Below are 15594 nucleotides of genomic sequence, written 5' to 3' on the forward strand. Positions count from 1 at the left end.
ACTAATAACTTTGTTTACTATAGCAGTAGCAGTCTTCATTTTCTCATTATCCCTTCTATATTCTGACTATACAGGAGACAGGAAGGAAATACTGATCGCTTCAGTGTTCTCGAATATTATCAAGTCTGAACATTATGGATACCAAGTGAGAGGTTTCTTAAAGCGGGATTCAATTATAACTAAGAACTTAAGTATTTTAGTCTTAAACTGATCTTATGATCCTAAACATCGTTAAGTGCTCTGTTTTGAAGATAAGCAACAACGTGTTCTGGTAAATCTAACTTTGATTGATTGATTGATTGATTGATTGATTGATTGATTGATTGATTGATTGATTGATTGATTGATTGATTGACAACAAGTAACACTTGGGGAAGAGACCGGTGCATGGAAAAGGAGCTGTTTTCGTGAGCTGTTAGCGTACTAGCGTGCTTGTCTCGAAGTGCGCCTATACCGGGTGTCATTCAACATACTACTGAAACAAGGTTTCTTCAGAGACACGGTGACCGCGGGTTGACAGGTTATGCGAGATAGTCACGTACAGGCGCCGACAAAAGTGGTATACTCCACGCAGATTGCTACTGCAGCGGCGTCGCTCGGCATTTCGGCGAGCTGAAGCACGAAACATTGACACGAGTCAAGCGACATGCTTGCAGATAATAAAGGGCACCCATTGGCTGTCTCGATCCCAGATGCTGCCTGTAGATGGCGTTGCGATGCAGTTTGCCGTTGCTCCGGTTCCCGCTGCGTGGAGTATACCACTTTTGTCGGCGCCTGTACGTACGTGCGTGCGTACATACATACGTACATACATACATACATACATACATACATACATACATACATACGTACATACGTACATACGTACATACATACATACATACATACATACATACATACATACATACATACATACATACATACATACATACATACATACATACATACATACATACATCTTTTTTTGAGCCTCTCAACATATACATTTCGTGCCCGCAACAGCGCAAGTCGCTTGTGGGTGGGTCTCCGCAGACGGGAGATACTAGCTCAGTGCTCAAAAGCAGAAGTACAACATACACATATGGCAATAAGCTTCAAAGGAACAGTACACATAAATATCTTACTGCATTAATAGCGAATAAAAAAAACAATCAGTTTGATTTTTCCCTTGAATGCTGTCCGGTCATTTCTGAGGGAAACTGGTAAAAAATGTAAAAGAACATAGATAAATGAAACACAATCTTCGTTGTTTACAAGACTACTTAACAAAACTCTGAGAGGTAGCTCCCAAACATTTAATTACAGCAGGCCTATTAAAATGGGTCATTAGAGCTACATTGCCGTACACACTTAGGTACAAGCCATTTCATTTTTTTGGATCTGAAAAAAAAAAAAAAACGCGTTTGCTCGAGGAACGGTGGCACGACGAAATTCACCTATCGGAGCGCGCCGAACGGAAACTAGAACGCTTCCGCGCGCGTGTAGTCGCGGTTCTCGAGGCTACGTTCTGCTGGCGTCAACCACGGCCAGGCAGGCAGCGTGTTGCGCCTCTTTGCTTCTCGAACCGCTTGATTTTATGTGAAATGAATTAGCCATTAGTTTACTTTTCAAATGATATCTGTAGGCTATACTTTGTAACAATCCATGAATATTGAAGTCCTCAATATGTTTAATGATTACCAGCTGCTCGGCGTTGTTCGCAATATATCCAGCTACTCGTTCATTTATTGTTCATTTATTTAATGACGGATATAGCTGGCAAAGTAGAATGATTTTTCCTGGCAAAAACTCTTTACTTGATGCCCTTTAAGTTATCGGGTACATAGACCGGACGACACCAAACTTGCAAAATCACCATCACTACTATTTGTCATATTCTTCACCTAAATGCTTGTTTCTTGGCACTTTCATCCTACCCAAAAACGACACGAAAAACAAAGGCGATAATATTGAAAAGTTATTTGTAATCACTACCATTTTTGATGACTCAGACTTCTCTGTTGAGAATGATCACAGTTGAATCACCCTTCAAATTACCTTGTATTTGATATCAATCGTGTTAAGATTTGTAAACAGTGAAGAACACTGAATTAATCACAAGTGACCAACAGTATGTCGACCATGTCTGAAAGGATACTCCAGAAAGGAGGTAATAAATCTTATTTATAGAAATGACAATAAAATAGACAAATGAAATTGACACTGTCATACTATAGAGTGATTCGCCATCATTGTTGACTCATGCCTACCAACTGCTAATTATAATACTTGAATTGCCATTTTTACATTCTTTTTTTCATTTGATATGAATACCGATGTGCTGTTTAGAAGTACAAGCGCATCGAACGTGAAGTATTACTTGTTCACTTCAGTACTCGGTATGGCACTCGGTATTCATCATCAGCCTGGCTATGCCCACTGCAGGGCAAAGGCCTCTCCCATATTTCACCAATTACCCCGGTCATGTGCTAATTGCGGCCATGCTGTCCCTGCAATCTTCTTAATATCATCCGCCCACTCAACTTTCTGCCACCCCCTGCTACGCTTTCCTTCTCTTAGAATCCAGTCCGTAACCCTTAATGACCATCGGTTATCTTCCCTCCTCATTACATGTCCTGCCCATGCCCATTTCTTCTTCTTGATTTCAACTAAGATGTCATTAACTCGCGTTTGTTCCCTCACCCAATCTGCTCTTTTCATATCCCGTAACGTTACACCGATCACTACACCATCAACGTTACACCCTTAACGTTACAGCTATCAATACTCAGTATTAAGGTAACCACAAATAATCACGTTATCCTGTGTACGAATGAAGGCTACTACTGATACGAAACTAAGGGATATGTGATCACTAATGACTCGGTTCTACTATCTGCTAGTTATAACTAAATCAGTTGTTATATAATATCCACTAACTTATACTGTATAAAATGCGAGAACATCAAGCTGAGCGTATCACTAGTGATGACTAATAGCTGGGTGTATTCGCTCAGCAGCGTTAAAGAAAGGTATACTTATTTAATGACATCTGCATTGATATCATTGACGATCAGCCCTGCCACTCCTAGTTAATATCATAACGCAGCCGCTGGTTGAATGACTTCATTTCATATTCATGTCGCAATGCTTTATAAATGCAGACACTGCGTGATCAGTTAGCAATGTTACCAAAAATGCTCATTTAAGTTGCGAATGACCCCAATGGTGGCGTGCGCGAATCAAAACAATTGTTGTACCGGTAAATTAAATGATTAATTATCACTTTCGACTTCATTATACCAGTTTTCACCAGGCCTCATGGTTTAATTATTCGTTTTATGGCATTTCATTTTATATCCATGACATTACAGATGTGTAATACCGTGAGAGTGTTAGTAACTAGGTATTACTTGGGACTATAGTCCTATCAATTATTTGTAATATGTAACTGCTTAGGTTATTTTTCAATAATTAGGTGTCTTAGTGACTGATTTTAATAAATTCAGCGAGGACACAATGTTTACTACCTAAATACCAAATAAAGCACTTTACCACGCGCCGATATTTGAGAAAAATAGAGCGCGTGGCCAAGCTTAATGCTCCCATGTCATTCCATACAGCCATTTCGACCGCGGCTTGATGCAAAATCTGGTAGAGCAATATTTTCTTGTACGCCAAGGTACAAATACGCGCCATAGCTACACAGTCGAGTCCTTGAGTTTTAACGTATCTACTAACGCTTTCCCATCAATACATCGAACGACGGGCGAATCTTCGGCCCCCTGCAGTGCTGCTTCGACACATAGTGCCCAAACAAAAGCGCCCCAGGAAAAAAATTCAGCCAGCGGAACAAAACGAAACTGGACCTACAATAAATGGAGACGTAGAGTATATGCCACAGAATTTAAAAATTCAACCCATGTATTTTAAACGGGTTTACAATAGTGTCCCAGGAAAGAACACCAGCCAGTGAAATCACACTAGACGCCACATATAGCGTGAGACAGTACTCGGGATTAAGCGCCTAAACTGCAATTAGTGAAAAAATAGGCACTGCACCGCAATCAATTTAAAAATAACATTCTTCCCATAGAGTTACGCCGACCTCATAGACCCAGGGTCGGCTTCGCTGCAGTAGAAAATGTGCCGGATTCCTGGACTTGCTTGTCCTCGTTTTTCTGTGTCCCTTGTGACGCTTCGCGCTGCACCCCACAGCCTCATGGAAAACCAATAAGCCCAAACCCTTTTAGGAAATGCAGACTCTATTCCAATTAGCATCGTTTCTTCATCAGGAACGTCGCGTTTTTTGGTACTACGCACGTTTACTAGGAGGTAAATATTTGCGCTTGCACCAGTCTCATGACCACCACGGGCATAAACGTCATTGCCACCCATGCGGTCTCTATTTCAATAGCGGTGTTCATCTTAGGTTAAAGGTTAATACACTTCTGACTATAGCGCTCATAACTTCTAACTTACATGTGTTGATCTTTGTAGTTAGCATTATCTTTCATTTATTAACCTAATAATATTTAGTGGCTTTCTTCCCAATTCATTCTTGGCCTCTGTACTTGCTTTCGTAAGACGCAAGTCCTAAGCTGGCACTATTTTAATGCAATTATTATTACGGGCCTACTTCAGGGGCTTTGTGTTTATTTGCCATAATTCGTATGGTGTCCAGCAAGACAAGCACGTTTAATGAGCACTGCTCTCTGTAAACTAGTGCTTCCCAGCAGGATGTATTGGAAAGCCTAGTAATGGCGACATGATTCTTGTTTTTTTTTTCAGAATTACAGAGACTAGATTTACCTGTATCAATAATTGGAGAGCTTGAGCCTGCGTTCGCAATAAGCAATGTGGATGCACGCGTTGCGAGCCTGTGTTGTTGCTAGACTGTCCTACTTTTTGCCGGAGTTGTTTTGACTCCGCAAGTTTCCGCTCAGGATTCAAGGCAATGCATTTAGCTGCGTGAGTGAAGTTATTCCAGCCGCGTTCACATCTCTGGAAGTTATTAGCGTTATTTGTCTGCTTCTGTATTTGTGTGGCACCTAGTCGCCTGTGCTTGCGCGATCAGTGCAATCCTGATATATCCTCAAGCGCATGTTATGTTTACAGCAGCGGAGGCCAAAGCAGCAGCATATGACACCGCGTGGTACGTGCCTTTTTATTTTGCTTGACTACGGCTATTTAACACGCCTTCAGAAATCAAATTCAACCTGTTGTAGAACTGCACGCTGTGTATTGCCCTCGGTGCACCATTCGCACCTCGGTTGTCCGTTCTTTCGTTGCAAGCACGTGGGACGTTCGTCGCGTGCAGCCAACACCACCTAGATAGCACAAGGCCTGTTCACTACGCTCCATGACGCCATGCTACTTGGCCCGAAATTTCTATTGCCAAGGCTAGCGTGACGAAAGCGGCGACGTCAAAGTCACTGTTGCTTACTCGGGAGCATCGCCATTAGATTCTATGGCAGTCGGGCCAGCTAGCATGACGTCATGGATAGGTGTGCACAGGCCTTGTGCTATCTAGGTGGTGTTGGTTCAGCCCGCTAAACGTGCCGGTGCTGCACGCTTATCGTTTAACTGGGAGGGGAGCACACGCGGTGTGGAGCGTTCGATAACGTCGGCGAACGGCGATTACACAGGCGCCGGCCAGCTACCGGAATGCACAGGTGCTAGGTGTGAAGTACGTAATCAATGGCACCTACAACGGCCACGATACGTATACTGTGATGAGAATTTGTTTAAACAACACAAAACCAATGCCGCCGCCGCTATTAGCCCACTAAAGCAATTAGACCTCTAGTCCGCGTCGATCAACGGCAACGACTTCCGAGCATGTTGGGAGTGAAGAATGGAAAAAAAGTCGCTGCGCACGGCACCCTACCCTGGCACTACTCGCTTGAGGGGAGTGGGAGAAGCGTCAGAGTGCTTGAATTTCTTGACTGCACATATAATTGGGAAAGGATCACATTTTTAAACTGTACTACGCTCGGGTCCGACCCACATTTTTGGACAGAACGTACCCACCAGAACTGGACAGATTTATGGACCGCAATATCTTGAGAATCAGGGGAGGAAGAGGTTTAACTTGCTAAATAGTACCATTCTCCTAAAGATAAACATGGCCGAGTGAGCGCTTAGTTGCATAAGTTTTGGCCGACAAACATCGACAGAGACGTTAGTATGTTACTGCACTGAAACGGAGATCTTTGACCACTTTTCATATAAAGTGCCTGAGGGAAGCACGTGGAGAGAGAGAAGGAAGAAACTATACCAGGGGAGCAGTGAGCACAAAAGTGCAAGGTTCAGACAAGAAAGGAATTTGGAGGGGTGACCAAATGTGTTCGTAGACAGTCGCCGAAGCTTCGACCCCCGCAACATCCCTTAGTCCTCCCCCCCCGCCCCCTGTTGATCGCAGCAATATTTCAAGCAAGGCTACAGAAGTGTGCATCATGCAGTGATAAGCTAGTGTGTATACCGTGTCATATGGAGGAGCAGAGTTTAACCAATGACAAACAGATCAAGAGATTGTGCATTTTTGGGGTCATTGGATTGCTGGACTCATTATAGATGTTGTCCGACATGGCGCTGAAAATAGTTTACAATATGTGGCTATCACACTTGTTTGTTCGTCAGTCCTCTCCCACCATCAAGATAATTTTGTGTAGAAATACATAAGGCAAATAAAATATCCTATTCACTTCCTTCTTTGTAAAAACACGGCTTTCAATGTCAAAGGTATTAATCTTCCTTAATTATCCCATGCAATCATTTTCAATGCGTAATTTCACGAGTAACTATTTCTCTGCGCCCGAAATGTCAAAAGTTCCTCCTGAGTAAGCAACTGTACATCGCGATTTAGAGCGACCAACCGCGCTCGTTGCACGACACGGTAACCCTCCGACCTTCGCGTACCATGCACCACCGCGCGGACAACGCAGCGCGCGATAAGCAGGAACAAAGGCGTCACTCGCACCAGCGACCGACGTAGGTTCACGAGCGACTGTGACCCCGGCGAACAAGAACTGCTGATCGCCGCAGTGAAATACCAGGCTGTGGCGATTGGTGCCGGTCCCGTCTGCTCGCGCAGCGAATGAGATGCAAAGTGGGCGTAAGCCGGGCTTCTCGGCTCCCACAATGCGGATTAGTTTAGCACATTTGCTACTCCAGTAGTTTGAATCGCGAAGCGATCAAATTGGTCAGGTTGTGGATAATAAATTCGGTCAGTTTTCCACTAAGGACACCCTTTGGGACTCCCGTAACCACCGGTGTTGAATGCCGCCGAACACGACCCTTTTTTCCACATTTAGGTGACACTTTAAAAGTTCCATAGCTGAAGTACTATTTGAACTTTTGTTGAGAATTGCTCAAATTGCAATGTTACACCTGTGATTACGTAAGCCAATTGTCATTCGACAGTCGCATCATATACAAGTTATTACCCTGACCGGTTTTTCTAAGCCAGTGGAACCACTTTCAGCTGCCCACAATTTCTCCTAATTGTTGCGCATCGCCATAGCTGTAGCCTTGCCTCGAGTATTTGAGGGAGCATCGAACAGCAGCAACAATTCTCGGGCGCGTTGGTCGCTGCACATTGAGGCGATTGAAACGCAAAGGACACAAAGACGAGGAACGTTGAAGAACAGCCTTGCCTGCACAAACCGTGGTTTCCGTACGGTCTACATGCGTGGCTAGAATGCCGTCAAAGTTCAGTACAGCTCCCCGCCAATGTGCTACAATCAGATTCTTGGACTCGCTTCTTTAGGACCAAGTGTACGAGTTATTTGCATTACTTGTATTGAAAAGAGTTGGTAGCTCTCATTGCTTCTATCTGGATTTTGGAGAACTGGGCAACATCTGCCACAACATATCCCGGTGTGTTATCTTTGTTGTAGTAGAAATAAGAATTTATTAGGCAGGTAACACTGTTCTATATCTTAAATTTAATTACTCGAAGAGGTCTTTACGTGCACGAGGAATGAAAATGCGTAAAGGAATAAATGACAACTGCACTAGTTAAGTTCTAAAAGATTTTAGCCCGTGAGTTCGCAAGGCGCACGCACATTAAGGTTTTTAGTGGATGAAACCGTTCGCGAGTTCTTGAAGCAACAAATAAATTGTGCGTCAGTGCAAGAAACAGTATAAACCGGTATAATACAATTTTTAATCAGCATACATGGGGGTCTCACCGGCTATAATGTGTGCAGTACGTAGCGTCAAATATTTGGCAAAGATATCTTGGTTACAAAATTCCTGTAACAAGTAGAATACGCAGTTTAATTTCTTGTGAATGTAATGTTCACATCTTCGGTCCGGTTCCTGGTATAAATAGCGCTATCTGCCGCAGCATAGAAAAAAAAAAAACTCTCGATATTGTCAAGCCCGCGAGTTGCCGTACCACAGGTAGCGTGGTTTGTGTACAATGTAGATCAGGAAGCTCTTGCGAATTCACTTGAATAACATAATTTTCTTTAAACGATACATTTTTTTCTATAAATTTACTGTTGAAAAGAAAATGCCACCACGTACCAAAAGATAGGCTACGCTGCACATTCGAAAAGTATCTGACCTTATGGTGGATTATCCAGTACGCTTCGGATGACAGTGACTGATAATAGCCTTTGCTATGTGTCAGCGGACGAATCCTTAACAATGGCAGCAAATTATAGAACATTCATTCTCCGTCTTTATTTTCAAGCATCATCCAACCCGCTGCTTATACTACCGCTTCAACGGTGGTGGGTATTATGCTGCTTGTGGCCCTGCTTACGCCACGATCAGGTAAGTACACACAAATAGCAACATCTAAATTGCATGAGGGGCCTTCTAATCTTAAGCACCGTATACACCGGCTTGCAGGCGCATGTAGATAATTAATATCTCGGATACCAGCAACGCATGATAATGACAACAGCGTTAGCAGCAATGCGAACACTTTCCGGCGGTTTTTGAATGTTGATGATTTATCAATACGGGCTGCCTGACAGTTCTTTATCTGCGTTTTCTAAAAAACCTGCGATTAGGGTCACTTGTCAGCTGTCCTTTTTCGTAGCTTTCGTCTGCCTTCAGCAAGGTAATTCAAGTGAGAACTGTGGCGATAGCGTTTGTCTGTAACTGTCTCTAGTAGTTTCATGCCCTGCTTAGGATACCAGCGTCATTGCCGGCCTTATGTTCAACGGCTCAAATTGGTTAGGAAATTTCCCCGCTACGCTTTGAAAGCTGATGCCTAAGCTAAACTATTACCAGTTATTTTTTCAGAAGAATGTCGTTGATTGGACTGTCTTGACTGGTATGTGCGAGATCGGCAAACAGATTAATTCGCTGAGGTTGTCCTCAATGGCATGCATGACTACATCTCTCAGTACAATTCCAAGCAAATGAAAATTTCGGTATTGGTTTTCTGCTGAGTATACAACTGTTCTACAGCGTGAACAGCTTGCCCACAGATAAACCAGAACTCTCGAGCCGAAGATTGTTTATGTGAACAAGTGAGGTAAATAAAATGTGCCATTTACTTTCTTCTTTTCTTTTTGTAAAAACACGGCTTCCGATCTGGAAGCTATTAAATTGTTTTCACTGTGGAATTTCACCCCGCCTTAGGTGGGATGATTTCACGGCAGAGTCAGTACAAACGAGAGCGCTGAGCTACGCGAACTGCTGCGGGCGGCGATGCAAGGTGAATTGATGACGTAAAACGACTCTAGGTGGGGGCGACAACTACACTGACGACATTGAGTTCGTTATCGACTGTTATCGCTTTTTTATGGTCTTATCCATCGGTGTCTAACTATTATGAAGCGTGGACAAGTGTACAATGGCGGCGGCCGGGTTTCGTGCGGCCGCACGAGGCTTGTCTTGAAAGCGATCTGCGGTGGCGGCAGAGCGCGGCGAGTGAGCTTCGTGAGGGCTGTGTTCTCGCCGCGAAGTTCGCGTTAAAGCGAGAGCTAGCACGAAGGTAAATTCGCTCGAAGTTGAAACCGATCGTCCTACTATACGAACGGACGGACGGACGCTCTTTTATTTATTTTCGTTTTCTTTTTTTTGGGGGGGGGGGGTAAGCATACAAATGCTTGTTCATTTAAAAAGTAGCCACGGTGAAGATTCTATCCTCTGCCCCACCGCCGCGTCTACCGCTGCGGAGCCAACAGTGCTAACCACTTCGCCATCGCTTCGTTGCGCCACCATAGATAGAAATAGGCGACAAACTGCAGACGAAAATGGACACTATGCCGAAAGAAAAAATATATGGTTCAAATACTGGTCAAAGCAAATATGAAAAGTGAAAGTGAACGGTGGTTGTCATAAATAAGAAGGCCCCACCTAGAACATTTTTGAAACACGTAAATTAGGCAGTGGGACTGCCTAATTATGCTGTATGAGAAAAAGCATGAAAGAGAGCCAGGTGGCAAAGGAGCTGATGCTGAGAAATTTTAGCTGGAAGAAAGCTGAAGAGAAAGTTCATAAGCCCGCAGCCACCAGGTTATACGATGTTCCCGTTAGGCTGATTAATGAACTATGACCAAAAAGTAAGCAAGCTCTGTTGACCAGACAGTTGGCGACAAAGTGGAATGGAATTTATAAAGGTAAGGGGGAAAAGATAGAATTTACTGATATACACCGTTGATCATTACATCGTTTATGTAAAGGTTAAAAGTACAGGCGATTAGGCATTGGCATAAATATTGGCATACTGGCAGAACTTCGATATAGCTTCAGAATTGGTAGGCATGTGGATGATAACCACATTTGTTGTTGCTCTGTATATTGAAATGTCCAGGGAGGAAAGGAGACCGCTATTTGTGGTTTTTTTCGATATAACCGAAGCGCAGACATCGTAGACCGCGACATATTGCGAGATATTCTGGAAGGGGAAGGCTTAAGAAACGAGTGAATACACATTTTGAGGGATCTTTACCATGAAAATACAGTTCGCGGTGAATGGGAAGCGATTAGTAGCGAGTAGTTGACATCAACAAGGGACCGAAGCGGGGGTGCCCTTTATCCCAGCAGCTGTTCATGATGTGCATGGTCAGAATGGAAAGGGCGCTAGAGGGAAGGAATATCGTTAATCCCTCATGAAAACCGGTGGACCCTGTAGTAGAGCAGCAGCTTCCAAGTTTGTATTATGAGGACGATATTCGATTGGTTGCTAACAAGCAAAGCGACATGCAATGTCTGGCTAATGTATATGAACAGGAAGGTGAGAATTTGCGACTGAAGCTTAGCGTTAAAAAATTGGTTCAATAAATACATTGAAGTGTTAATACAGGGCCCGGAAATACCTCGCGTAAAGGAATACAAATACCTCGGTATATGGATAAACGCAGGCAATACACTTAAGGAAAAACGAGAAAAAAATAACAGCAAAAGGGAAGAGAAATGCGGCCGTAATGAAACACAGAGCGCTATGGGGAAACAATAGCATGTGGAAAGGTGTGATGGTATCAGAACTTTCATTTCGAAATGCGGTTGCCTGCTTGAACTCAAGGGTCAGTAGGACACCTTGCACTGGACGCTCAAGGGATGTCTACAAATGAAGCTGTACAGGGTGACATGGGCTGTATAAGCTTTGAAGTGAGGGAAGCTCAGTGCAAAATTGGTTGACTGAGCAATACGGAACAAATGAAATGGGTTGCGAAGCTGTCTCAGTATTTGTACACAAAAAGCATTGACCCACTGTGGAGGGAAATAAGTAGGAAGCTTACCAGTTATACTCCGTTTCATACATCAGGTGCAGCGCTGTGGAAGCTACGCACGTAGTGCGGTCTCCAAATTTTATCACTCCGCGCGTTCCGCCTATGCTTCGCTGGGCGCCAGTGGCGTCTGCGCGCGCGAGCATGCACGTGAGCCTGACGTGACGGGATGCAAATAAAAAACAAACAAAAGTAAATTGAAAAAACGTCTTAGCAGCCGACTGAACGCATGATTTGTTTGCATCTAAGGGTAAATTCTTATTTTCATTCAGGACTGACCTTGTATGAAGAACATTTTAACAAAAATTGGTCCAAAAATTGGAGGACACTTAAGCTTCGCCTTCAAGAGTGGAACGCGACAGCGTTCCCGTCGACCCGCCAAGGAGTGTAAGACAATGGGCTACGGCGCAGCGACTACGCGCCCCGCATCGGACGCGGTGAGCGTCGAGCAACGCAGCGTTCGGCGCGACAACGAAATGTGCGCCTGAGCAAGCGACGCACGCATGAGCCTTAGAAACGGCTCGTTTCTAAGCCAACACCGCATTCACTAGAGGCGCTTTTGTACCGCTTTGAGGCATCGAACTCGAGAGAGAGAGAGAGAAAACTTTTATTTTTACGCCAGCGTCCGGCGCTCAACCCTGGTCGGTCAGCTACCAGTCCTCACCCAACACGTCTCTGACGTGCTGGATAAGCACCGGCAGGACAATGTTAGTTGCATGGGGTGGTGGAGTGAGCCAGTCCGTCCATGACCGTGGCTTGATGTTAGTGGGAATGTTAGAGAGGGCTGACTGCAGTTTGGGTTGAGTGTGAGGGCAATGCCATAGACAATGCTCTAGGGACGGATATTCCATGCAGTTCGGGCATTTCGGCGGCCCAGGTAGGCCTTGAATATAATGACGGAAAAGAGGAGTCACTATTGAGTTTATTTGAAGTCTTCGGAGAATAGCGCTGTCTTGTCGCGAGAGGTTAGCAGGGGGAGTAATAAAGGCGACGGCATTGGCGCGAAGTTGCCTTAAAAGTGATGTGCGCTCCTTGTGCAAAGTCTTTCTGTGTTCCCTTGGGTTGAATTCGGATGGCCATAGACACGGGGGACACGGAAAACTGACTACGCGGGTGAGCTCATGAGCTCGGGAGTTCCCCCCCATGCCTTGGTGCCCTGGTATCCACTGCAAGGTAACACAGAGCGAAGGGTGTGCATCCAAGTGACATTGAAGTAGGCTGTGTATATGCTCAGGTAGCAAGTTGTCGCGAAACATGCGGCATGCATCTTGGCTATCGGTGCGAATTAAGATGGCGTTGGGTAGGATGATGAGGCCGGGTGACTGCTTCGAGAATAGCAAGAGCCTCTGCGTCGGATGGGTCGGGGACTCCTATGTGTGCGTTTACATGCTCGTAGTCAGGGCCGACTACTGCAGTTAGACATCCACCCTCCGAGTGACTAGCGTCCGTATAATAATACGTAGTGTCTGGTAGTGGGTTTTCCTTATTTATTCGTTTGACTAACTGGGAGCGGCGAGCTTCGTGTTTGTGCGGCTGCATATGTTGTGGTATGGGTAGGACCGTGAATCTGGGTAGTGAGTCCCATGGTGGTGAATACAACGGTGGAAAAGGTGGTAGGGCACCTGTCTGGTATCCTTGATGTTCGAGCAGTTTTCGCCCTTGTGGGGATGTTTGAAGCCTTTGAATTTGCGCTTGTCTGCAAATTGTAATGCGTTCATCAAGTGTGTTGAAAAGCCCAGTGGCGGCCACAAGGTTGCTTGCGGCGAATCGGGGTACTCCTAAAGCTAATCTCGTATACTTGCGGAGCGCCGTTTCTAATTTGGAGTGCTGGGTCTTAGTGAGAGATTGATATGGAAGTTGGTAGAGCACACGGGAGTAGACAAGCGCTTCAATAATCCTTCGAAGTTCTTGCTCCTTTAGTCCTCTGTGTTTACGTGTTACTCTAGATAACATGTGGTATATCTGGTTTAGTTGTCGGATCGTTTTTTCCAACCATACTTCAGCTCTACCGTCATCCTGAAGGATGAAGCCCAGTATTTTGATGTTAGATTGGCGCGGTATTTCAGTGTGTTCGATATGGAGACTGATACTTTGGCGCTGCTCTGCCGCGCGGCGGCCTATTTGTTTAGTTACTACTATGTACTCAGATTTTGTTAGAGAACATTTAAGCCCAATACCGTTAACGTATTCGTGAATGGTATCTAAGCCTGACTGGATGGTGTGCTCCGGTTCACCTAGGGACCATGCCATGCGTTCCATCAGTTTGCTTACACACGACGTTAAATATATAGGACGTAGGTTTGTGATACAGTTGGCCGGTTTGCCGGGTTTCGGGATTGGTATTATTATTGCCGTTTTCCATTCCTCTGGAAGGATTCCAGATTCCCAAATATTGTTGATGTATTCTAAAAGTTGTTCTAACTGAGAAGAGGGTAAGTTACGAAGTGTACTATAAGTATTCCCATCTTTGCCAGGCGTTGTGTTCCGTTTCAGCGAAGAGAGAGCCGTATGTAGCTCAGCTAAAGTAAACAGGCTGTTTATGCCTGTTGTACTCTCTTCGAGTGACTCAGTTGGGTAATCCGGACGTTGTTCTGCATTTTGGTCCAAGGGATAGAACGTCTGGCGAATTTCATCAGTTATTTCTTCGCGTGTCTGGCCAGAGCTCATCATTATCTTGTCCATGGTGTGTCGTGGTTTTCCTTGGCCCAAAAGTGATCTTAAGATATTCCACACTCTCGCAGTATGTAGGCGGCCGTTGAGCTTGTTACATGTTTCTAACCAGTTCTCGGTGCAAAGTTTTTGCGCGTATTCTTGTGCTTCTACTGTAATTTGCTCAATAAGTTTGCGAAGGTTATGATTCTGTTTGTTTCTTCCAATTCTGCACTATCCTGTGTCTTTTATCCCATAAGTTAAGCAGATGAGAGTCTATGTGTGGGTTTTCAGCAGTACGCGCAATCATTTTGGTGTACTTTTTCCTCGTCTCGCTAATATTCTTCACCCATGAATGTAGGTCCGGCTGTTCGTCAGCCCTGTCTAGGTCTGATCGGAATCGGTGCCAGTCAGTAAGTTGTGTTCTAGAAGCTGCGTTAGCAAGGCGAGCCTTAGAGCGAGGAATGCTTAGAGTAACTTCAATGATGTAATGGTCACTTCCAAGATTTTCGTGAAGATTCGCCCAAGTTACATTCCCGATTCCGCGGTACCAGCTTAAGTCGGGGTTAGAGTCACGTTCGACACTGTTTCCTTGGCGCGTGGGCTCGGAGGAGGAGGAAAGAACCTTATTGTGCGCCCTGCGAGTTGGTGGGGAGGGCCAAAGGCCCCGCCTAGGTGACAGCCAGGAGTTCTTGGGTCCTGGCGGCATCCACGGCCCGCTGGACGGCCCATAGTTGATCTTCGAGGGCGGGGCTGAGCAGCGCGGCTTCCCAGCGCGTGCGAAGGCTGCTGCTAGAGGCCGCGTTTTCTTTATTGTTATTTAGCCCTCGGCATTCCCATAATATATGCTCCAGAGTGGCTCTGGATTCACATGTTTTGCATTTGTCCGTAGGATATATATCCGGATATATGATGTGCGAGAGCGCAGGATTCGGATACGTCCTAGTTTGTAACTGCCGCCATGCGACAGACTGCTTTTTTGTCAATTTTGCGTGAGGTCGCGGGAATATGCGCCTCTGTAACCTATAATGTTTTGTAATGTCATTATATGTTGTCATTCTGTCCTCCCACTCCCACTCATTTACCGCACCGTCACGTCCGGAGGGTGTCGGGGCGTCACTTGCGACTGCGGCTCGGTCCGTAAGCCCTCGAGCCGCGTCGTGTGCCGCCTCGTTGTTGCCGTCCTCCGCGAGGGTGTGAGCGGGTGTCCAGGTGATGTATATCTTTCTTTTGTAATTTTGGCCTCCTGCAAGAAGAATTCGTAGTG

At 45.1% G+C, this 15594-nt stretch overlaps 1 protein-coding gene across 1 annotated transcript in view; it reads left to right on the forward strand.

The window, feature by feature from the left end:
* LOC129380237 (uncharacterized) overlaps positions 1 to 15594 on the forward strand; it is a 116262-nt gene that overhangs the window by 64038 nt on the left and 36630 nt on the right. The window contains exons 10-11 of the mRNA XM_072284574.1: positions 5098 to 5134; positions 8684 to 8766. Of these exons, the coding sequence (XP_072140675.1) occupies positions 5098 to 5134; positions 8684 to 8766 (120 nt within the window). The remainder of the gene's footprint in view (positions 1 to 5097; positions 5135 to 8683; positions 8767 to 15594) is intronic.

This window comes from Dermacentor andersoni, chromosome 9 (assembly GCF_023375885.2).
Source record: "Dermacentor andersoni chromosome 9, qqDerAnde1_hic_scaffold, whole genome shotgun sequence".
In the NCBI taxonomy this organism is placed as follows: Eukaryota; Metazoa; Arthropoda; class Arachnida; order Ixodida; family Ixodidae; genus Dermacentor; species Dermacentor andersoni.